This window comes from Mycothermus thermophilus, assembly GCF_041956435.1.
Source record: "Mycothermus thermophilus strain CBS 625.91 unplaced genomic scaffold VTJ04scaffold_2, whole genome shotgun sequence".
Classification (NCBI taxonomy): Eukaryota; Fungi; Ascomycota; class Sordariomycetes; order Sordariales; family Chaetomiaceae; genus Mycothermus; species Mycothermus thermophilus.
Genome location: NW_027191428.1, coordinates 4,621,911 through 4,644,799, shown reverse-complemented (window position 1 = coordinate 4,644,799; position 22,889 = coordinate 4,621,911). Strand labels below are relative to the sequence as shown.

Below are 22,889 nucleotides of genomic sequence, written 5' to 3'. Positions count from 1 at the left end.
GGCTGTCAAGATCACCAGGGACAAGGAACAGGAGGAGGAACGAGAGATGGGTAAGGTTTTGCGGCAACGTTGTCGGCTGTTCCGTAGTGATGGTCGCTTCGCCGTCGCCATAGCCGCAAGGTAGCGAGCGGGCGCGTGTGGTCTTTCACGCAAACATCTAGAAGCCTCAGACCTCAGACCATATCAGGAGGGTGTGGGAGCATCGAAGCAAGGCGTTTAGCGAGATGGTCGTAACGCAAAGCCTAGTTACTAGTGTTCTTGAGATGGGGATCTTGGGAGGTGTGGGCCAGAAAGCAGGAGATTGCTTCGAGGTGCGGGACGAACGAAAACCGTCCCGGTCAATGGCAGTGGACACAACCCGTCTCCATTTGCCGGAGCTGGGCGCTCGCCGGCGGGCTGGCTGGGCTGGGCTGAATCTGGGTGAGATGCGCCAGACGGGGGGGCTTGTGCTCCAGATGGGCAGGGCAGTTTGGCCGAGACGCGGGAGCAGCAGCCGCATGATGGCACCGTTCACCAAACAAAACGTTCAATCCACGGCATGTAGGTATCCTCCGTAAGTCGCGTAGTACCCTATGGATGTACTCACATAGTTACAAAGACTTCGTCCCCAACTGGTCCAACATCCTCTCTCGACGTCCACCATACAAAACCCAAGAATGATCTTAAGGCGTCAGCTGCATTGGCGCTCTCTCCTGGCGTACGTCGACGGGCTCCTTTCCGCCATCGGCGACAGGTTCTTGTGATTCTGCTGTGCCGCAGAAGCACAGCGGACTGCCACGGCTGCGGTGTCTGGTTGACGCTGCTCCATCCAGGCTCTGGGGCAACGGAACGAGGCTTGTCCCTCACTCCTGTGCCTGAATTGCAATAAATGGCGGTTATCCCCACGCAGAACGTTACGGAGACCTTGAGATGAAAGAGTGGCCCGGGTTACTGTCCCGGTGCTCCGGCTTTGACCCAGCACCCCATCCTTGACAAATGGTGTGTTCCTTATCGAAGCCGCATTGTGTTCAGCAGCTTGACCGAGCCTTGTTTTCGGCATCCTTGCACCTGGCCGAGTCCACTCGAGTTTCGCTTCCGTTGAGGAGACGCTAAGAGCCGGGAACCCAGAAAATGACACCGTTACTTTCCAGGTTCGTGTCGTCTATTGTTCGACGCCGTGTTCACTGGCCATGCCCCTGTGTTCCAACTGTTCATTCTGCGTTCACGCTCACGTCGCCTGCTGCCAGGGGAGAGGTGCAAACAGGCAGTTGCCTCGCCTGATTCCAAAATTAGCGCGGACCGCTAGACCCGCATAACGCTAGCGTTGGGTCTACGGTTATGATTGGTTGATTCGCCGCGCTTTGCGCCAAGCGGAGGTTCACGGGTACGCTTGGCGTCCGAGTTCCTTTCCTCCTGTCGTTCTTCAAGTCCACCTGGCAGGCTCAGTTTGTCAGCGCGAATGGTTAACGTCAACCGGGAAGCCAGATGTTGACAGTTCAGAATTTCGGGAATCCTACCCGAGGTGCATCTGAGCCTACATTTCGATCAAGTCGCACAGCTATTGCCTTCATCTTGTGCTCAACCTATGCCCTGGATCTCTGTGTTCGCGTTGCGGGGACTAGGTCACCGGAACTGCGGCCCTCGTTACAGCGCCAGGGACACGGGGCCGCTGGGCGAAGCCAAGCCGGCCGCTAGTGGTCGCGGCTGCGAAACGGTGCGAACCTGCGGAAATGAATTGGTTGTCATCGGCCCGTCTGGTTTCGCGATCCAAGAAGCCCGAACAGGAATTGGCACCTGGAAGTTTGGGCGCGTAGGAAAATCGACTGCCGAATGTCTTGGACGAACGGCTCATGTCAGTGTCTGGACGAAACGAGGAGCTCTGTTACACCCAGAGAAGCCTTCAGATGTCGAAGATGATCACAGTGATATAAGGTTATAGGTGGTTAGGCATAAAGTTCCATGTACATACCTAGAGACATAAGTAGATCATTCCTGAGGGAGTTAGAGCTCTGCACTTCAGGACAGAGTACACCAAGGCATTCAGAACAGAGGACTTCGTGCAAATCGCGGGATAGACCCCCAAAGTAGGCGCTTGATTCAGGTATTGTGGCAGGATTGAACCAAGGTCAAGTCGCAGAGGTGTGAATTTCGTGTTGTGGATGAGATGAACCGGAGTTTGGGCGCAGTGTCCGAGCTTACATGCCGGAACACCCGGCTGGGACGGCTAGCTTTGGGAGCTTGAAGATGTTTGATGAAAGTCGCCATCCTGTCCCGAAATATCGTATGAGAGTTTCTTAATAATCCCGCTTCCAGTTTATATCTTCGGCTCGCGAGACTGAGCGCGAGAGACCCGTCTGAGCAAGCCGGAGATGTGATGTCATTGAGACATCAACTGTTCAACGCAGAGTGGTGCTTGATCCGGCCGTCCCCTACTTCTAGAACAAGAAGGCGACGGGAGCCTGGGCCCCGCATGCACGCGACGACAAAGACTGAGCCGCCTACACGGGAAGACACAGGGCGGGAACGCCCGTGTTCGGCAACGCTGACGTGCTTTATCCTCCATCCATTGTGTCGGGTACGGCACCGGGCAGTCACTGCCGGGCCGCTAATCGTGGAATGTCTCGGGGGCCCTTACCCGCCACCTCAACGCTCCTCGCTCTCGCCTCAACGGCCGGTGATATGGATGCTATATCCGATTTTGATCTTCCAGTTTCTGAGATAGAGGAATTCAACTTCCTGGTTAAGACATGTTGCTTGCTCACTCACTCAGCAACTTCCCCCGCGCTCGGCTTTCACTCCTTCCCGGACCCACTCATCACGCCTTCCGCAACTCGTTATCCGACGACAAGCGCACTACGACCGGCCGGGTGACTTCCCCCGCGCTGCCATCTCGACAAATCTAAATAATGACCCCGTCGGCAGTGCGATTGGAATTTCGAGACGCTCCGGTTTCCTTCTGCAAAGCAAGACTCAAATCCAAACACCCCCCATTATCAACACCGCAGAGCAGAGAACCGCCGAGGCGCCACTTATACGGGGCCATCAACAGCAGCAACAACACCACCACTCCGCTCACCATCAAAGAGCATCACTGCAACCATGGCAACCGACGAGAATGCGGGCCAAAATTGGGAGCAGGTTCGGCGGAACCGGCATCCCGACTTCAAAACCGTTGAGGCCTCTCGCCCACCCTTTGACGCCTCCACTACCTTCACTTTGACCCAGACTCCCGACCCGAACTGGTCCTTCGGCTCCGGTGCCAACAACATCCTGACTGACTCCGACCGCTCTCATAAACACAGAGTCATCGATCCCCACGCCTCCGGCCGACCGTCAGCGTTCAACTACAAGCTCCTGATCTCGGCCATTGTCCCGCGCCCCATCGCCCTCCTGTCCACTCGTTCCGCCGACGGCACGACCACGAATCTCGCTCCCTTCAGCTACTTCAGTGTCATCGGCCATGACCCGCCGCTGTTCACCATCGGCTTCGCCACGCCGGCGGGATCAGGCCCAGGCTACGTCAAAGACTCGCTGCGCAACCTGCGCGATCGGGGCGAGTGCGTCATCAACCTTGTGTCTGAGGGGTTCGTTGAGGCTGCCAACTCGACGAGCATCAATACCCCGTACGGCATGAGCGAGTGGGACGTGAGCGGGCTGACGCCGGCTTATGACTGCGAGACGGTCGGGTGCGCCCGCGTGCGCGAGGCTGTGTTCGCCATCGAAGGGAAGCTGGCCAGCGTGCAAGAGTTTGAGAGCCGCGCCAACCCTGGCAGGACGGCCACCACGTTGGCCGTGGTTGAGGGAACGAGGTTCTGGCTCAGGGACGACGCGGTGAATGAGGAGGGGACGTTGATTGATCCGAAGGTGAGTCGAGTCCCGCGGAGAGGCCGCTGTGTCCTCAATGCTGGAATGCTGACTGCGAGTGTGCCCACTGGGTCTAGATCCTGCGACCCATCAGCAGGATGGGAGGTATCACATACGGCCGAGTCATCGCGGGGTTGGAACTGCCCAGGTTTGACTTTGAGAAGGATATCGGCGGTGCCGAAGGGATGAACAAGCTAAAGAGCAAGCAGCAGACTAACGGGACGTCTGAGTCCTCCTGAATTCGTCACGAAGGCTAGAGAAACACAGCTGTTAGGGTCCTCGATTCAGGGTTTCCTTAGACGTGGTTACCGAGTAGACGATAGACAATGGTTAGTTGTGCGATGCAACGAGTTGTGATGCTTTTCCCTCGAGAAATGCTTGTTCCTGATCAAGATTGAACGTGGTGATAGCTTGGCGGTTGGAGTCTGCCTTGCGTGGTGGTGACGTTAGGGCGTCTTAGAAAGCCATCGTTTCATGGCGCTGAACGATAACGCCAACGCCAAAGAGAGAAGAAGAGCTACAGGCCAAAAGGACCAGCAGCGGCGTCTGGTGCGTTGAAGGACTTCCCGGCGATTCCGACCCCGCGCGTATAACCACGCCAAACTGCCACTCAGTGGACGTTACGCGGAGCAACAGCCCAGATGGCCCGGACCGGCGAGTCCGAGCGGGGGGTGGGGCTTCCGGAACCAAGGGTCTGCGGGTGGCTCCCCGCTCGACCTGAGGATGCAGCCGATCCGGCTCCAGGGACAACATAGGGAAAAACTTGGTCTACATCCTCCCCATGCGTCCAGTCGATGGAAGGCCTAGGTGCTTGCAGCCTACGTCCAGCAAACAAGTCAGTTGAGGTGATGCTAGACGTCCTCGTCCTCACGGAGTCACCGGAGACTCCAGCGGAATGGCGCATGCAGGACCCGGCGGCTGCAGCTGCAGCTGAGCTTGGGGCGGTTGGAGATGGAGGAGGGCGGGGGGAATGCAGGTCCCATCCCGCTGTTGTAACGGTGATGCTGCTACTACTGCGTGCCTACGAACATGGGACGACTTCCGTGCTCATGACCACAGCCGGTGTCACACATGAATCTAGGTAGAAGTCGACGAGCAAGATGGACGGGCTGGGAAGAGAACTCGAGGTTTGCATCTCGTCGGTCTCGGCGATGGCGGAGGTCGAGATAGTACTACCTAGTAGGTACCTGGTCTGAACCTCAGCCTCGAACATTGAAACTCTATTGGAACAGCATCTTGTCGAAGCGAAGGAGGTGGCCAGCGTGGACCTGAGTTGACACGTGCCCAGAGCTGCAAGCACGGGGCGAAGGTGGGCTCCAAGTGTTGGGAACGTTCTCTTTGCAGCGCAGCCTTGTGCCAAACCTGGGACGTTGGGGAAACCACAAGCTTCCCCCCCGTCCGTAGGTCTTGACTTCGCTCTTCCTGGAGTCTGATGCAGGCAACCCACGTTAGCCTGCAGATTTGCAGGGTCAAAAGGTCAAAAAGGCCTCCCGTCCTTTCCTCGGCGTCGCTTTGACATCTGGAACTTGCCGTGCGCTGTGAGTGGTTTCCCTGGCGGGACCTGAGCCATCCTGGCAGCCATTCTTACTTATCGCGGCATTCTCCATCCAGTCACTGATCCCTGAGATCTTGTCCTCGATGATGCAGCCTCGATCCCGGACTTGCGCCAGCCCAGCCATCATCCTCGTCGTTGTCGACTCGGCCGCCTAGTCTCAGGTGGACAACGTCGTCATTGTTATAAAGGCACGGAGAGATGCTCGCCAATTCTGGATGATACACCATCCATCCGTGATATTCAGCATACCTACCTAGCCATTTCATTTTTTTTATTATATTTATTGCCAATTGTTGTCTAGGTTCCATGGTTGCATTCTTATAGCGTCCCGAATCTTCAGCGTTGCTCATTCCGCCCCCAAGACACGGAGATTTGAAGTCGCCGTGCCCCCAAGTAAGACCAGTGGATCGGGTCATCTCGTCTGGCTGGTGTTTGTCATACTGCAGCGTCACCCGCATCGTCGCTCACGACGCGACTGCGTGCATCCAGCTTACTTGCACAATATCCGCTCCCGTCTATCGTGCGTGCGCCCCGTCGCAAGCGATCGCAAGCAACGAGTATCACTGAACCGGTCTCGTTCGCCGGGAATTTGTCCAGCATGGCGGCGGGCACTCGCCGGCGGCATGTACAGGGAGCAGCAGCAGCCACAGCAGCAGCCCCAGTCCCAACATCATGTCCAGAGACAACATCATCGACTGCACTAATTCCAGACGGCGGAGCCAGAGGCGCAGAGAATGATGCAGCCACAACCCAACCGGCGACGACATCACAAGCGCCCGCTTCTGCACGCAAACTTGCACTGCACGTTATTGTCTTGGTGAGTTAACGTTCCGTGTCCACCCTCCCTTGTCGTTTCGCAGCTGTCCATTCTACGGGGTCCTGTTTCGCCATCGGCGCATTTGCCTCTTCAATGTCTCCTCTCTTATCTATCACACATGACCCCAACTCCGTGGCGTTCCAACCCTCTGGCGGAGTGAAGTCTGCTCACAGTTTGGCCGCACGGAAGTTTTGGGGATGGAGGGGTCCCGTGGATGAGAGACTCCTTTGGTCATCGAATTGTTTTATTCAACCTTGGTTTCCGCCACCTAGGAGATCGATTTGTATTTAGATGTGGCATAGCTCCTGCAATGCCAAAGCTCCAGGGACCTTGTTTAAATCCATCGATTCGGTCGCCTGGAGCGTCCTGTCCTCTCTTCATACTTGTCAATTTGTATCAGCCAGGAACCATCAGTAACTAACTTTCCACAGGGCTCGGGCGGTGGTCCCCTTGAGAACAATGTCACAGCTTTCCTAGTGCGCTCTGCGAGCGCTGGATGGTCTAACGGATCCGTCGTTGCCGTTGATGCCGGCGTTCATCTCGGTGCCATCAAGACCATCTTGGAGAAAACACAACCAGCCAATCTTGGGCAGAATGGTGGTCCTGCCCTCCCGCATACCCTATCGACCGGCCCCTTTGCCGGCTTGGAGATTCCCTATGCCACTGCCGACGCGAACACCGCCTACATCCACAAAAACCTCATTGATACATACCTCATCACCCACCCTCACCTAGATCACCTTGCCGGCTTTGTGATCAACACAGCCGCCCTTGGTGGCGACCGGCCCAAGAAACTTGCAGGACTCCCAAGCACCATCGCGGCTATCAAAACACACATATTCAACAATATTATTTGGCCAAACTTGAGCGATGAAAATAACGGCGCCGGCCTTGTTACCTACCAGAGACTGGTAGATGGCGGTTCCCCCCTTCTCGGTGAGGGCCCAGGCCGTGGCTACGCACAGATGGCTCCCGGCTTGCAGGTCAAAGTCATGAGCGTGAGCCACGGACACTGTATCGAGCGCCATACCCATCGGGGTACGAGTCGGCATCCCAGCTTCGATGCCTCTTCCGTCGGGCAAGGTTATAACACACCATCCCGTAACCTTCCTCCTACCTCGCTGCCAGCAAACCTTGGTGCCCTACTTCAACAAAGCGAGCACCTCCAAGCTTCACCCGGTGGCCGCCGCAGCAGTGCTTATTCTATTGTTGAAGAAACGACATGTGTTTACGAGAGCTCCGTTTATTTCCTCCGCAGCATGGACACCGGCCGTGAGATATTAATGTTCGGCGATGTCGAGCCAGACAGCATCAGCCTGTCCCCACGAAATCGCCAGGTTTGGAGGGAGATCGCACCCAAGATCGTGGCCGGAGACCTGGCCGCCATCTTTATCGAGTGCAGCTTCGACAACTCTCAACCTGTCGACCGCTTGTTTGGGCACCTGTCTCCGCGCTTCATTGTCGAGGAGATGAGGGCTCTGGCTGAAGAAGTGGCCGCCGTACGTAATCCCACGTCGGGGGAGTCTGGCCTTGCCGATTCCGCCACTGATAATCACAATAAAAAGCGCAAACGCGTCGGCGACGATGACATTCATATTCCCAGGCGGGCCATGAGCACCACTCCGCAGTTGGCCCCCTGTCCAGACACGCCCCTCTCGCCCGGCAGTTTGGCCGCGAGTCGACGCGTCTCTGTTGCTAGCATCTCGGAGGGCGAGCAACTGTCTGGGTTACAGGATGGTCCTGGCAGGCCGTCACTCCGTTCGCCGCACCCGCTTCGCGGGGTGGTCAATACCAGCGACGGCCCCCCTCGCCGGAGGTCCCGGCCGAGGTCTGTCAACATGACGCGCAGCCTCTCGGCAACCAACGTCCGCGGCGGCGACGACTCGGACTTGGACATGGCCTCTCCTCACCCGTCTGATGCGAGTCCCACCTCGGGCACTGCCCCGAATCTTTGGCCTGGCATTGCCCCAACGTCGTCCTGCCAACAGCTGGAGGCGGCTCAGCACCAGCAACAGTCTGCGCAGACGGACTTGCGCAACGCCCTCGCCGGATTGAAGGTGGTTATCATCCATGTCAAGAACCGCATGTCAGATGGAGTGCCGGCGCAGGACGTCATTTTGGCGGAACTACTGCAGCATGAGGAAAAGGAGAAGTTGGGTGTGGAATATGTGGTGAGTCAACCGGGACAGGAGTTTTTGTTTTAAGCCCCCCCAGGTTTGGTTCATTTCCACCTACAAATGAGCCTTATGTTTTGTGTATGATTATGATCATGGTTTGTCTTCGATTGGGTGTGAGAATGGCCGATGATGGGATGGCCAGGGACCAAAAGTCAGTTGGCAGATGCTGCCTGGGTCTGGTATCTTGGAATGAGTGTATGATCACTACGAACATGGACACATGTCGAGCTAGCAAGTTGGTTGGGCTGAGGCGTTTGGGTTCATGTATTGGTTTGGTTAGATTTTGGGGATAGACAAACAAGTACGACATCACTTCTTTCTGCATTCGAATCGTGTTGAGCGGCCTTGATGAGGCGTACCTCCTCACCAAGTTGAGTTCACCTCTGGAGCCTTGAACAACGGTGTGTTTGTCTTGTTCAGTTCGTAGTCCTCGAGTCTTGACACCGTCTCTGATCCCTCAAGGCAATCTCCTCGGTCCTCTTCGAGGGCAAGACTTGGACTATGTCAAGCGTGTGAAATGGACGTGGGCAATGAATACACCAATACAATGGAACAAGGAGAGTTTTATTTTCTTTGTGTCCTCTACAGGACAAAGGCATCCATTCATGTGGCCGTGCGTGACAAAGCATCCCCCTTTGTGTCTTTGTGACGTTTTTCTGCTGTTACTATCTCCTCTGTCTGACGCGAGGCACCTCAAAGAACCTAGGCTGGTAATTACATGGTTCAGTATAGGATGCCTAGTGGAAGGCTCCTGAGATCGAGATTAGGGCTTGTGAATGTCAAGTTTCAAGTACAATCACAATTGCTACATGTCGGGCAAATCATCGATGTGGTTTAAAGTAAGTAGACAGTCTGGCAAGCTGGATGACCTTTCCTCAGGCTATGAGTTTTGTTGACATAACATCCACATCAAGAAGCAAACATTGACTTGATTTCTTCATTATGCATTAATAATTATATACTATAAATGTCCTGTTGGACAGGTTTATGCGTCATATTACGCAGACATCGTTCCAGCTGACTAGCAGCTGTTAGGTATGTTTACGGCCCCTTACCTGTATAGCATACTTTCTTCAAAAGCCAAACTCCATAGGTAGGCAGTAGGTATGCTTTCCCAAACGCGACGCTATGCGAGAACAAAACAGGGGGTATCAAGACTAAATATCCCGACTTACCTGACCCATAAACTTAACCTTGCATAGCCAAGAATACCTCACATCGACATAGCTCTCCTCTTTCTCATGCCCAGCTGCGCCTGCTGCCTCTCAATCTTCCTCAAGCTGATCTCCAGCTCCCGACGGGCCGGCTTGTGAAGCTTCTTGACCCTTGAGGCCACCCTCGAACTGCCGAGAATGTCACCAAGCGATCGTTCGGCACCCAAAGAACCCCGCTGGGTGTCTGTGATGATATTAGGGCTCTGCAGCTGCTGTTGTGGCTGCGGCAGGGAAGAAAGTGTGGGGAAGAGGGTGTTCGAGGTGTACAAGTTAGCGAAATTCTGCTGGCGGGCGTGGACACGGTCGCGAATGGCCCTGCGAACATTGGAGGAGGAGGAGGAAGTGGAAGGAGTTGATGTGTTGACGCGCACGCGCTTGTCGGGACGCGAAGTGTGTGGGGAGGGGAGATACTCGTCTTCGTCCTCCTCCTCGTCGTCGTCCTCGATGTAGATGTACGGAGCATCGTCATCGTTGACGGTGCCCCTCTTGCGCTTGTTCGGGTTGAGCGAGGCAGAGAAGGTCTTGCTGGCATTCTCACCACGCTTGCGAAGGCGTTCGTAGAGTTCAAGGTCACCCTTGTGGATGCCGATATTCGCGCCGCCACGCCTCTCGCGGACGGTGGCGCGGTTCTGGTTCTGATAGGCGAGGTGAGCCTCAGTCAGGGCGAAACCGAGACGCTGGGTGTGAGGGAGGATCTGGTTAGGGATGGGATTTAAGCCGTCGTACCACGCAGAGGGGGTCGCGAGGTTGGCGGTGTGGAGGGCATCAGCGCGAGCCTTTTGGGCCTGAACCCACTGGTTATAAGCCTCATAGACGGCGAAGAAGTCGCGGTTGAGAGCAGCAGGGTTGCGCTCCTCGAAAGGGAACTGGCGAACGTCGGGGAGAATTTGGAAGTTCTTGGTGGCCGCGCCATGGTGGATCAGATAGCCCAGGTCGAAGAGTGACTCGAAGCAGTGCAGGTGCATGTAAAAGGCGTTGTGCATCGGGTCCAGGTAGGAGCCCGTCTGGTCGGAGAACTCGTCAAAGGCAACGCGGAAGAAGCCCTTGAGGATAGTCCTCGAAGTGCCGGGGCAGTTCTTGTACCGGCACTTGGACGAGCTGGAACCGTTGGCGTAACGGTTGTTGATCTGGGCTGGAGCGTGTTGAATCCACAGTGTCAACTTGCGGCCCGGGTTCGTGTTTCCCGCTCCCTTCATGAAGGCAACGATGTCCTCGCGGGTGAAAGTAGTGTCATGCCTCAGCTCAGCATAAGTTTGGTAGTACTGAAAGAGATGGGTGAGATGAGGCCCCCTGCGAGGACCCCATGGCCCCAGCCCAGTCGGCTTCCTGTAAATGGAAGATGGGTCGTTGTTGGCATCAGCCTTGCGACGCCTGTTATTGGAGATCTTGGGGGCGTTCAGAACCGCGGCATTTGGTCCTGCAGGCAGACCTTGGGGCTGCTGAATTTGACTAAAGGCAAAACCCGTGAGGTCAATATTGGAAGAAAGGTTGTCCAAGGCAGAAGAAATAGTGAAGTTAGTAAAGTCGTTTGCTCCGCTGGCGGCGGCCGGCGCTTGGGAAGTGGTGGGAGGTCCGGAAACGGGAACGGAAGGCTGAGGATTGGGAACCTCAGCAGGAAGGGCAAAAGACGGCTGCGGGTTAGGATCCTGCGGAAGGGTAAGTGTAGAAGCAGAAGGCCCGGGGGGTTCGGGAGAGTTCTCACCAGTGAGGTTATCGCCAAACAGGTCGTTGTCGTCTACCACAGGCTGATCCACCAGCTGGGGGTCGACAGCGTTCCAAAGCTCATCGAGGTCCATAGGATCCATGTGAATATTAGAAGGGCTGGAGTCCATATTCGATAATGTTTGAAGGAATGAATGGAAGCGATTAGTTGGAACGAAAGATTAGCGTAGCAGCTCAGCTGAACTACGGGATAGTCTGTGATGTGGAAGGGTAGGTTGGTGATTTCGAGATAAGGACGGAAATGAATGACATTGTTCACAACATAGGGAGTAGAGGATCAGTTATATACGGCTTCATGCTGGAAGAAGGAATCAAAGGACACCCAGGAGGAAAACAATGTATATTGTTCGAGTCTATGTGTGTATATTTAGCACGGATAGCCGGCCAACTCAGGTTGGAACAAAGCCATGGCATCGGGGAAGAGGTAGTCCGGAGTGTCGAAGACAAAGAAGTCGCTCCTGGCAACAAAGACTGAAGGGGGAGGCAATGCATGGCGAGTCCACGGCATTCATTGGGGTAGAGAGCAAACCTAGAGCTGGGTCGGTCAGTCATGCGGGATGCCAGAAAAACGCAACTGACAGTGATGGAGGTGACGGGTTGGGGTCAGAAGTGAGAGCAAAGCAGTTTCTCAGCACAGAGGTTCAGAACAGGTCTGTGAGAATGCGTAGGATTCATCATGAAGAAGTGGCCTCTGCAATAGAGGGCCGAGTAAGGAAAGAATATGAGGACTTACCAAGATGGAGGAGGAGGTCGAGAATGAATGCTGCCCACCACAGTCCATGTCCATGATGATGTCAGTCCGGAAGTACAGAAAGATGATAAAACAGCCAGGATAACCATATAGTCGAGATTGGGGCCATCTGCGTTGCTGCCGTCAGCAAGTCATTCCGTTGAGGTCCAGAGAACACCTCAAGTTCGGCGAGGAAAAAAATCATGAAGTCGGAGGGAGATCTGTGTTTGAGGACCGAATTTTCCCAAGTTTGGGACGGGATCCACCCACGTGCAGACCCCACATGGAGGTGGAGTCGGGTCCGTCCCGCCTTGTCCTGGGTCGGGTCTTGACAATTCCATGGCGAAGTTTCCCTTTGGACGATGACAATACATTGCCATAAGGTTCCAACAGCACAAGGGAGAGGTAGTAGATCTTTTCGATTCTCATCAACATCGTGGTAATCCGTCCCAATCCTCAGCTGGTTTAATGAAGGGTTTTCCAGCCTGATGGCAATCGGGAATGGATGTTTGCTCTCTGAAACATTTGCCCCCGACATTGCATCCGCCTCAGTCTCTGGTGTGCTCGAGGGGTTACTTATTGGAGGTGGGTGTTGGATGTTCATATTGCTGACGGGACTCCCCGCTTCTATGGAGGGGCATCTGTTGTAGGTATGGTATCTTGACCACGGTGAGTGGGAAATCGGTGAGCGGACGGCAGATGGAGATGGCGCCATCCAGAACACCGGGAAAATGAACAAATGGATCCCCGGCTTGTCCGCGGCTCAACTTGGATTCGGCGGGAATATATGAAGTACGCGTGTCCATCTTTTCCCTCTGCAAAATCTGCATATGCCGCGGATGCAGCGCCGTTGAGAACCAGGGTCTGGGTCAGCACCCGGAAGCGCTGGAAGACGGTAGAAGCGGATGGGGGGAATGCGGGAGTTGGAGATGGAGGACAGGATGCAAGGGCAGAACACGAGACTTACAAGCATCAATACGGAAAATACACGAGAAGACATGGTGGATACGGAGGATCCGCCGCGGAAAGTGGCGTTCAGCTGCCCCACCTTTCATGCTCTCGGTACGTACCTGACATGCCCCGAGGGGACATCCATGAATCGATTGTCCCTCAGGCGTCCGATTGTTGACTTCTCGACTTTCTTGTCCATGTCTTGCCCATTCCTGAGACCCGACGACTCCAACCTCGGGCCTCTCTTTGACACCTTAGACTTGGCCCTGGGCGCAAACAAACTGCAACACTGCGCCATACCCGACACTCGTGGCATTGCTCCCTGACGTCACCGAGGCCATCGACGAGAAACACAGAAGACCAGGGCCAACGCCGAAGTGGCGCGCGCTGATGCACCACCAGCATCCTGAGCCTGCTTGGGCAGCTCCGCGACCACGAGATTGATTCAGTCCCTCTACTTCGGCCCTGTGCATCTTGTGCATCGTCGTGTCTCAGTTGCTGAAATCTCGTGCATGACGGCCACCTATCGCACTCGCTAATCCGTCCTCCCGTCTCTCGCTCTCCTTTCCGTCCTTCGTTTTATTGACTCTCCCGACCACCTGCTTCTCTACTCCTGACCAGGACTACACCGACCGCGTCACCATAGACTCCCGCCATCATGGCGGCACTTCATCCAGAACTGCAGCGGAAGCTCGAGGAGCTCGACAGGGAGCTCGAGGTATGTCTTGTCAAACTGGACCTCCTATCGCGTTACACGGGTTTGCCCTTCGGAGGACCTCGCCTTCGCCTGTCCTCTCGGTTGCCCTTCCGCGTGCATAAGACCAATCTCCCGGGATGGTCGAGCTCCATGATGGCACTACCTGACTGTTTGATGTAACGGCTGTCGCTGACCCTGAGTTGCTCAACTGCTAGGAAGGGGACATCACACAAAAGGGGTACGATGATTCCGAGTCTTCCTCTACCGTTTCCTCTACCGTCACCCACCACAAATCCGCACATCCCGACGTTCCACCACGCTGACCACGTTGTGTTCCCGATTTCCAGGTATCAGAAGCGGCGCACCCAGTTGATATCGCAATATGGGCTCGCAGGGGATCTCCAAGACCTCAACATTGGTGGTTTGCGCATTCATAACCCCGATGAACCATCCCATGCGCCCCCTGAAGACCACCGCGCCGCCTCACTTGCCACCCTCAATGCCAACTCTTCGGGAGCGCCCCGACCAGACAGTTATGCTTCATACTCTGAGTACCGACCCCAATCTCCCTATGAAAGTATCGACGCGCACCCGGCCTCCCTGCTCGCTCCAGGGGGTCCCATGGCCGACCAGCGACCAAACATGCGCCAGCACGACTCGCTCTTCCTCGGCACCTCTCCCCTTAACGACCCCGCATACAACGACCCTCCCACCAGGTCTGGCACCATGGTGTCTGGGGACTACGCTTTCAGCCCCGAAAACCAGCCCATGGGGTACGGTGAACCGCCGCTCCAAAACGCAAATCCCTATGACGGCCGCACTGGGACCTTGCTAGACTCGCAGGGATTCTTCTCCGACTTTGCCGGCCAGTCGTACGACCCAGGGGCGGCCGAGTATGGTGGACCGCAGAGGTACTCGGCAGGGGATGCTTTCTCTCCCACAGCTGCCATGGCCCCGCCCATGCTCACAGCCAGCGATCTCCCGCCTCCCGAGGCCTTGGAGTTTCTTCGACCTCTTGAGCCGCGCGACCTCCCCTTCGCCATCACCGACCCTCATGATGAGAACACTCCCATGTCCAACTTTGACAACATCGCGGCCGTGTTGCGCCATCGTGCGCGGACCACGGCCAAACTCCCCGCGTACTGGGTTTTGGATAGCAAGGGCAAGGAAATCGCTTCCATCACCTGGGATAAGCTGGCCATGAGGGCCGAGAAGGTGGCCCAAGTCATCCGTGACAAGAGCTCCCTCTACCGCGGTGACCGTGTTGCTCTCGTCTACCGTGATACCGAAATTATTGACTTTGCCATTGCCCTTCTGGGCTGCTTCATCGCCGGTGTCGTAGCCGTGCCTATCAATGAGTTTCAGGACTACCAAAAACTGAACCTGATCCTCACACAGACCCAGGCACACCTCGCCCTGACTACCGACTACAACATCAAGACCTTCCAGCGCGATATCACGGCCCAAAAGCTCACCTGGCCTAAGGGTGTTGAGTGGTGGAAGACCAACGAGTTCGGAAGCTACCATCCAAAGCGCAAAGACGATATCCCTCCATTGTCCGTCCCGGATCTGGCTTACATCGAGTTCTCCCGTGCTCCGACTGGCGATCTCCGCGGTGTGGTTCTCAGTCATCGCACCATCATGCACCAGATGGCCTGTCTCAGCGCCATCATCTCTACCGCTCCCGCCGGTGGAGCTGCTGATACGTTCAGCAGGACTCTGCGCGACAAGAACGGCCGCCTCATCAACGGGTCTGGCCGCCAGGGCAGCGAGATTCTTCTCTCTTACCTTGACGGTCGCCAAGGTATCGGCATGATCCTGGGGCTCTTGTATAACGTTTACGGCGGCCACACTACGGTCTGGTTGGAGAGCAAAGCTGTCGAGCTTCCTGGTCTCTATGCCCATCTCATCACCAAGTACAAGCCCACCGTCCTTGTCGCTGACTATCCGGGCCTCAAGTTCGTCGCGTACAACTACCAAGCTGACCCAATGGCCACCCGCAACTTTAAGAAGGGCATGGAACCGAACTTTTCGACTGTGAAGTTGTGCCTGATTGACACGTTGACTGTTGATTGCGAATTCAACGAGCTCCTGGCCGACCGCTGGTTCCGCCCGCTCCGAAATCCACGATCCCGGGAGGTTGTTGCGCCGATGTTGTGCCTGCCTGAACACGGTGGTATGCTCATTAGTGTGCGCGACTGGCTCGGCGGCGAGGAGCGAATGGGTTGCCCTCTGAAGCTCAAGTTGGGTCCAGACGACGAAGACGAGGATGGTGGCGAAGACAAAGAAAAGGAGAAGGAAAAGGACAAGAAGGACAAGGAAGAAAAGTCGACACCCCAGAACGGATTCTCGACTCTCCTGGCTCAGGGTACCACTGCCGCCAAAGACGAAAGTTCGCAAAACGAACTGGCTGAGGTGCTTCTCGATCGCGAGGCCTTGAAGTCGAACGAGGTGGTTGTTGTGGCTATCGGTGAAGATGTCGCCAAGCGCGCCTCCAGCGAGCCCGGCACGATTCGCATCGGCGCCTTTGGGTATCCCATCCCGGACGCGACTCTCGCTGTTGTCGACCCGGAAACGGGCTTGCTTGCTTCTCCCAACACCATCGGCGAGATCTGGGTTGACTCGCCATCGCTCTCGGGTGGCTTTTGGGCGTTGCCTAAGCACACAGAACAAATCTTCCATGCCCGACCCTACAAGTTTGAGCCCGGTGACCCGACGCCCACTCCAGTCGAGCCCGAGTTCCTCCGCACCGGACTTCTCGGCACCGTTATTGAAGGCAAAATATACGTGTTGGGTCTCTACGAGGATCGTATCCGCCAGAAGGTCGAATGGGTCGAGGGCGGCCAGGGCCCTGACTCCGCCAATGCCGAGCACCGCTACTACTTCGTCCAGCACATGGTGGTGACCATCATGAAGAATGTTCCCAAGATCTTTGATTGCTCAGCCTTCGACGTGTTTGTCAACGAAGAGCACTTGCCTGTTGTAGTGCTCGAAACTCAGGCGGCGTCGACGGCGCCAGCCACGAGCGGTGGTCCGCCTCGACAATTGGATACCGCGCTTCTTGACTCACTCGCTGAGCGGACTATGGACGTGTTGCGGCAGGAACACAACCTGCGAGTTTATTGCGTCATGATCACGGCACCCAACGCTCTGCCGCGCGTGACCAAGAACGGTCGCCGCGAGATCGGCAATATGCTCTGCCGCCGCGAGTTCGATCTGGGCAACCTTCCCTGCGTCCATGTCAAGTTTGCTGTGGAGCACGCCGTCCTGAACCTGCCCGTGGGTGTCGACCCTGTTGGCGGCATCTGGTCGCCCGTTGCTTCTGAACAGCGTGCAGCCCTGCTCGCCCGAGCCGACAAGCAGTACTCTGGCGTTGACCCGCGCGAGGTGGTCATTGATGACCGCACCTCGACCCCTCTCAACAATTTCACCAGCATCACGGACCTGATTCAGTGGCGCGTGGCCCGCCAGCCAGAAGAGCTGTCGTACTGCACCATCGACGGCCGCGGGAAGGAGGGTAAGGGTGTAACTTGGAAGAAGTTTGATCTCAAGATCGCAGCGGTCGCGATGTATCTCAAGAATAAGGTCAAGCTACGCGCTGGTGACCACGTCGTGCTCATGTATACGCACTCGGAGGAGTTCGTGTTTGCTCTGCACGCCTGCCTCAACCTGGGCATCGTTGTGATTCCGCTGGCGCCTATGGATCAGAACCGCCTGTCGGAGGATGTGCCGGCTTTCCTGCACCTCGTGTCCGACTTTGGCGTGCGCGCTGTGCTGGTGAACCAGGATGTGGATCACTTGCTCAAGTCGAAGCCCATTGCGCAGCACATCAAGCAGACGGCGCAGGTTCTCAAAGTATCCCTTCCCAACATCTACAACACGAGCAAGCCCCCCAAGCAGAACAGCGGCTGTCGCGATCTCGGCATCACCATGGACCCAGCCTGGGTGCAGCCAGGCTACCCTGCCATTATCTGGACGTACTGGACTCCCGACCAGCGGCGCATGGCGGTCCAACTCGGTCATGACACCATCCTGGGCATGTGCAAAGTCCAAAAGGAAACCTGCCAGATGAGCAGCTCTCGCCCCGTCCTTGGATGCGTGCGCAGCACCACGGGCCTAGGCTTCATCCACACCTGCCTCATGGGCATCTACATCGGCACCCCGACCTACCTTTTGTCTCCAGTCGAGTTTGCGCAGAATCCGGCATCGTTGTTCCTGATCTTGTCACGGTACAAGATCAAAGACACCTATGCCACTCCGCAGATGCTGGATCACGCCATGAACATGATGCCAGGCAAGGGGTTCACGCTGCATGAGCTCAAGAACATGATGATCTCGGCCGAGGGCAGGCCGAGGGTGGACGTCTTCCAGAAAGTGCGCATGCACTTCGCCGCCACCGGGCTGGATCGCACGGCTATCAACACCGTCTACTCGCACGTCCTGAACCCCATGATTGCCAGCCGCTCGTACATGTGCATTGAGCCCATCGAGCTGTGGCTCGACCCCAAGGCCCTGCGCCGCGGGCTCGTGTATGTCACCGACCCAGAACGCGAGCCCAAGGCCCTGCTGGTGCAAGACTCGGGTATGGTGCCTGTGTCGACGCAGATTGCCATCGTCAACCCTGAAAGTCGGCGGCTGTGCAGTGAGGGCGAGTATGGAGAGATCTGGGTCGATTCGGAGGCGTGCGTGAAGGGATTCTACGGGTCGAGGGATCCGTTTGATGCTGAGAGATTCGATGGACGGACGGTGGAGGATCCAAGCATCAGTTATGTGAGAACGGGGGATTTGGGGTTCTTGCATAGTGTACGGAGGCCGATCGGGCCAGGAGGGGCGCTGGTGGATATGCAAGTGCTCTTTGTGCTGGGGAGCATTGGCGAGACGTTTGAGATCAATGGGTTGAGCCACTTCCCGATGGATATCGAGGCCTCGGTCGAGAGGTGCCATCGGAATGTGGTGCCTGGAGGATGGTGAGTGCCCCCGATTTTCCCTCTAACGAGAACGACTTGGCGAAGATGCTAACAATTACCTCCCAGCGCCGTATTCCAAGCCGGTGGTCTCGTTGTCGTCCTCGTCGAAGTTTCGCGCAAGGCCTACCTCGCGTCCATCGTGCCCGTCATCGTCAACGCCGTGCTCAACGAGCACCAAATCGTCGTGGACATTGTCGCATTCGTCAACAGAGGCGACTTCCCCCGCAGCCGTCTCGGCGAGAAGCAGCGTGGCAAGATCTTGGCTGGGTGGGTTAGCAGGAAGCTGCGCACCATGGCCCAGTTCAGTATCAAGGATGGAGATGTGCGCGAGATTGGCGTGGGCCAGCCTGGTGCTCCAGCGTCGGCTGGAGGTGAGGCTGGTTCTGGCGGAGCGGGACCGGATGAGGGTGTTCATCGCGCCAGTGTCGGGACTGGCAGTCTTCGCAGTTCCAGCCTTGGTGGTGCCCGCCGGAACAGCTCCTTGCGCAACCTCGAGCCGGCGCCGCAGATTGCGGAACAGGTCGAGCCTGGCAACGCTCACCAGCAACAGCAGTACTCGGGTCAGGCCTATTCCCAAGCGACAGCAAACCCGTCCTCGCCGTCGGGACCGATTGAGATGCCCGCCGACAACCGCCAGCCTCGGCTCCCCCAGCTGGACGGCCCAGCGGACCAGACGCAGGGCCAGGCGTTGCCCAATCTCCCTTCACACGGGTTCGAATTGCCCGATTTCGACCAGTTCGGGCTTGACGATGGCGAAGGTGAACGGCCTGATTCCAAACACAGCGCGAGCACGAACAAGACGGCAGGGGCAGGGATTGGAGGTGCGATGTCCTCCAAGCAGAACGACCAGCAGCAACAGCAGCAGAGGCCACCGCCGCAGATCCGCCTGCCTGGTGTGGATGGGCGTGAGTCGTATGTGGGGGACGATGATGATTGGACGAAGGATGCTTATATGTCGATGAACTTGGCGGGGACGTTGAGTGGGAGGTGATCTTCTTGATGGGATTTTTGGATCTTATATTCTCCGTTATATTTCCCTTGCGGAGAGATATACAGTGCAAGGTGATGATTCATGTTGTTCATTACGGGTGGGATAGGCAGGATCTTTTTTCTTCTTTGGTTATGCCTTTTTGTGATACATACTTAATACAAGGCACTTGTACTAGAGTGACCATATAGTTTTGGTATTGTCGGGCCCATGGACGAGTAACGGCACTCATGCTATATTGACCTTCGGGTCAGCATCTCTAGGTGCTACCCCGCCAGCGTAAGCCGAGAAAGTGTTTAGATCTGGAGTTGCACAGCCTCATTGGCTTGAAATACCTACATGAGGTCGGAACCCGACCACCTCACCTCTTCAAACTACTCTGATGCCTGCGACACACACCTTCTGATCACCAACCGTTGACCTTCTTTCGAGGAAGCTAAACTACGCTGTTAGTCTTTCAGATTTCATGTGTTCATGGCTAGGCTATTTGCTGACATTACAGTCGCCAAATTAAGGTGTCCCAAACGAGTTTCTCGTTCCAGTCCTATCCGCGATATCGAGGACTCGGCATGGTCACCGCGATGGAGCGCCCAAAACCATATTGTGCACGATGTCTTCAGCTTTTCTCCCCCGAGGGCATTGCTGAAGCTGCCCGCAGGGGCTTCTTTCAGTCCAGGGTGAAGGACCATGTTGCCCTGAAATACAAGGACGACTGTGCCCTTTGTAGGGATATGGCGACAAATTTCGATTAGATTTTCGCACCCGCCTCAACAGCCCGCGTTCTGGGAACGAGTGTTTTAAGGTCCGGGTGATTGGGGCGAATGGAGCATGGGAAAAGAATACCTCGACCTCGACCTTTGCCTACAAACTGGAGTTCAGGATACACCCCAGGCAGGTCGTCTCGCAAACCTATTGCTTCATCCCTGTAACTGTCGAAGGTTTGTACATCACCCTATCAACAGATTGCAAAACGTATTCCTATTCCATGCATACTGACGCCGACCCCAGGCAGTCCAGCAGCCGAGTTGTTCCCCCGTCGGCTCCCTAAGTACATTGGATCCCCTTACGACTTTGAGACGGAAAGGCGCTGGCTCCAGGCCTGTCGTACTCAACATAAAGAATGCCATTCGCAAGGAAGAACTCTGCTCCCCTCCCGTGTCCTCGACGTTATGGGGTCAGACTCATCTGAAGTTCGTCTCTACTGCCCTCAGGTGCCTGCAGAGGAACAATATACGTGCTTGAGTTACTGCTGGGGTGGTCCCCAAACAGTCACCCTTACGAAAGCATCCTTCGAGCGCTTCTTGAGAAGCATCCCGCTCGCCGACCTCGGTCAAACCATCCAGGATGCCGTGCACGTAACACGGCAGCTGGACATCAGATACCTCTGGGTGGACGCTCTGTGCATCATACAGGACAGCGAGGAGGATACGAGATTCCAGATCGGCAAGATGAGTGATATATACAGCCGGGCAACAGTCACGATTGCCGCAGCTGATGCCACCTCGAGCACCCACGGGTTTTTAAGACGGGAACCTTCGCCAACTGATATGGAGGCCAACAATGTGGGCAACGACAAAGATATCTTGCCGGCCCACAAGATACCATTCTCGACTGGCGGCACCGTACTGCTCTACGATGATAGTCTCCGACTTTCTCGTGGTTGGTCTGATTTCCCTCTCAACAAGCGTGCCTGGACACTGCAAGAAATGCTCCTGTCGCCTAGGATCCTTGTGTACACGGCAGACGATATGTTTTGGCTGTGCACGCATGTGGAAGCCCACATTTTGAAACAGCAGTCAGATTTTTGCAACCTCGATCACAATGCTGATATGAAGGTCAATACCAACCTGGTTTGCCCTTCGATATACTGCTACAGGATATACAAATCGGAGCGAGAGCTATGGCACAGTGTCCTTCGCAGCGACGCTGAAAACGCTCGTCTAAGGTCTCCCATCCCCGGAAAATCTTGGAAGCGTCTGCTCGAGCAATACTTCCGGCGCGGCTTGACCTTCTCCAGCGACAGACTCCGAGCTTTGGAGGGACTCAGTTACGCGGTTAGACGTGCTACAGGTGATCGCTATTTATTTGGCCATTGGGAATCGGGTCTGCCTTGGTCTCTGGGGTGGTATTCCACGGAATGGACATGGTCGGACATTGGCACGCCTTCATGGAGCTGGGCATCGGCGAGCGGTCGCCCATTCTTTTTTGAACACCTTGGCGGGTCAGAAACCTCCAAAATCATGAGAATCTCGCACATGGGGGAACTGATTGAGCTGGAAGGTCTGATGGCGTCTACGGCTGTATTCTGCCGCCTCATTCAAAGCACGGGGGCAGTAGATACGGCCTACCGTCCAGATCGGAAGCTCGACCATCAGGAGGAAGCATACAAGCCACGACAAAACAGCTTTGCTTTTCTACTATCAGAAGGCCGGGATCCTCTACGAGGATTTGATGAAGCTGCGGTTTTTCTCGAGCTGATACCCATGGGCTGGGGCTACCCGGGCGACCGACACGACCCTATGAGTTGGGATCGTGGTGTGCAGCGCTTCAGGAGGATTGGATTCTTTGCTTGCCGCTGGAAGAGCACGGAGGGGACGCGGGCGCGCGTTTTCGCGGAATTCAAGAGGACGAGGATATACTTGGAGTGAGAATGGCTGAACTGGCCGTGTGGCTGTGAGAGGGAGATGGCGCTCGAGGTATCATCATGACTTGAATGCTGCTTAAGCATTAATATATGGAAGACTTCAGCTTGCCATCCATGCATGGCATGTATCCCGTTACCTCTCCCTTGGGCCATACTTAAGTGATCTGAGTACTATGTCCTGTCTGTATGCTCTGGCGGCTTGAGAATCCACACGACGTTCATCTCATGAAGAAAGCCTCCTGGTGTGTCTTTGACTCTTCCCCACCCCTTGGATTGGGCGCCCAAGACAACGGTGTTACAGTGTAAGGCCGCCTGTCTTGGCGTGACGTAGTGCTGAGGGAGCGCACCTGCGGGCGACCTCAGAGCTCCATCCAATCCCACCCTGGTATTTGGAGTTCACCTGAATCCTCACCCACCTTATCTTCAAGGTGGCGACGCCTTCAACCCCCAACGCTAGCCTCCTTTCCTTCGACAACTCAACTTCCCGGCCTCGATCTTCACTGATTCCCCTGCTCCTTTGAAGAGCTGCGCGACCAATCGACCGAGTTCAAGATCGCAGCGCCTTCTTCCCGGCACCATACATC

General features: G+C 55.9%; 6 protein-coding genes across 6 annotated transcripts; 4 read left to right on the top strand and 2 right to left on the bottom strand.

Moving 5' to 3' along the window:
* Positions 1-3,078: 3,078 nt before the first annotated feature.
* On the top strand, positions 3,079-4,082 carry VTJ04DRAFT_3885 (uncharacterized protein; the record flags this gene model as incomplete). The annotated part of the gene is made up of 2 exons (XM_069361833.1): positions 3,079-3,843; positions 3,921-4,082. 2 exons carry the CDS (start codon positions 3,079-3,081, stop codon positions 4,080-4,082), a joined length of 927 nt encoding a protein of 308 aa, XP_069222405.1.
* A 1,914-nt stretch (positions 4,083-5,996) lies between these two features.
* VTJ04DRAFT_3884 (uncharacterized protein) lies at positions 5,997-8,419 on the top strand (the record flags this gene model as incomplete). The annotated part of the gene is made up of 2 exons (XM_069361832.1): positions 5,997-6,215; positions 6,647-8,419. 2 exons carry the CDS (start codon positions 5,997-5,999, stop codon positions 8,417-8,419), a joined length of 1,992 nt encoding a protein of 663 aa, XP_069222404.1.
* Positions 8,420-9,605: 1,186 nt separating this feature from the next.
* Positions 9,606-11,438, bottom strand: VTJ04DRAFT_3883 (uncharacterized protein; the record flags this gene model as incomplete). The annotated part of the gene is made up of 1 exon (XM_069361831.1): positions 9,606-11,438. The coding sequence occupies one exon, from the start codon at positions 11,436-11,438 to the stop codon at positions 9,606-9,608; it is 1,833 nt and encodes a 610-aa protein (XP_069222403.1).
* A 1,825-nt stretch (positions 11,439-13,263) lies between these two features.
* VTJ04DRAFT_3882 (uncharacterized protein) lies at positions 13,264-13,491 on the bottom strand (the record flags this gene model as incomplete). Its single annotated transcript, XM_069361830.1, has 1 exon — positions 13,264-13,491. One exon carries the CDS (start codon positions 13,489-13,491, stop codon positions 13,264-13,266), a length of 228 nt encoding a protein of 75 aa, XP_069222402.1.
* Positions 13,492-13,667: 176 nt separating this feature from the next.
* VTJ04DRAFT_3881 (uncharacterized protein) lies at positions 13,668-19,664 on the top strand (the record flags this gene model as incomplete). The annotated part of the gene is made up of 4 exons (XM_069361829.1): positions 13,668-13,727; positions 13,922-13,944; positions 14,054-18,673; positions 18,740-19,664. The coding sequence occupies 4 exons, from the start codon at positions 13,668-13,670 to the stop codon at positions 19,662-19,664; spliced, it is 5,628 nt and encodes a 1,875-aa protein (XP_069222401.1).
* Positions 19,665-20,830: 1,166 nt separating this feature from the next.
* VTJ04DRAFT_3880 (uncharacterized protein) lies at positions 20,831-22,139 on the top strand (the record flags this gene model as incomplete). Its single annotated transcript, XM_069361828.1, has 2 exons — positions 20,831-21,496; positions 22,086-22,139. The coding sequence occupies 2 exons, from the start codon at positions 20,831-20,833 to the stop codon at positions 22,137-22,139; spliced, it is 720 nt and encodes a 239-aa protein (XP_069222400.1).
* Between the last annotated feature and the right edge of the window lie 750 nt (positions 22,140-22,889).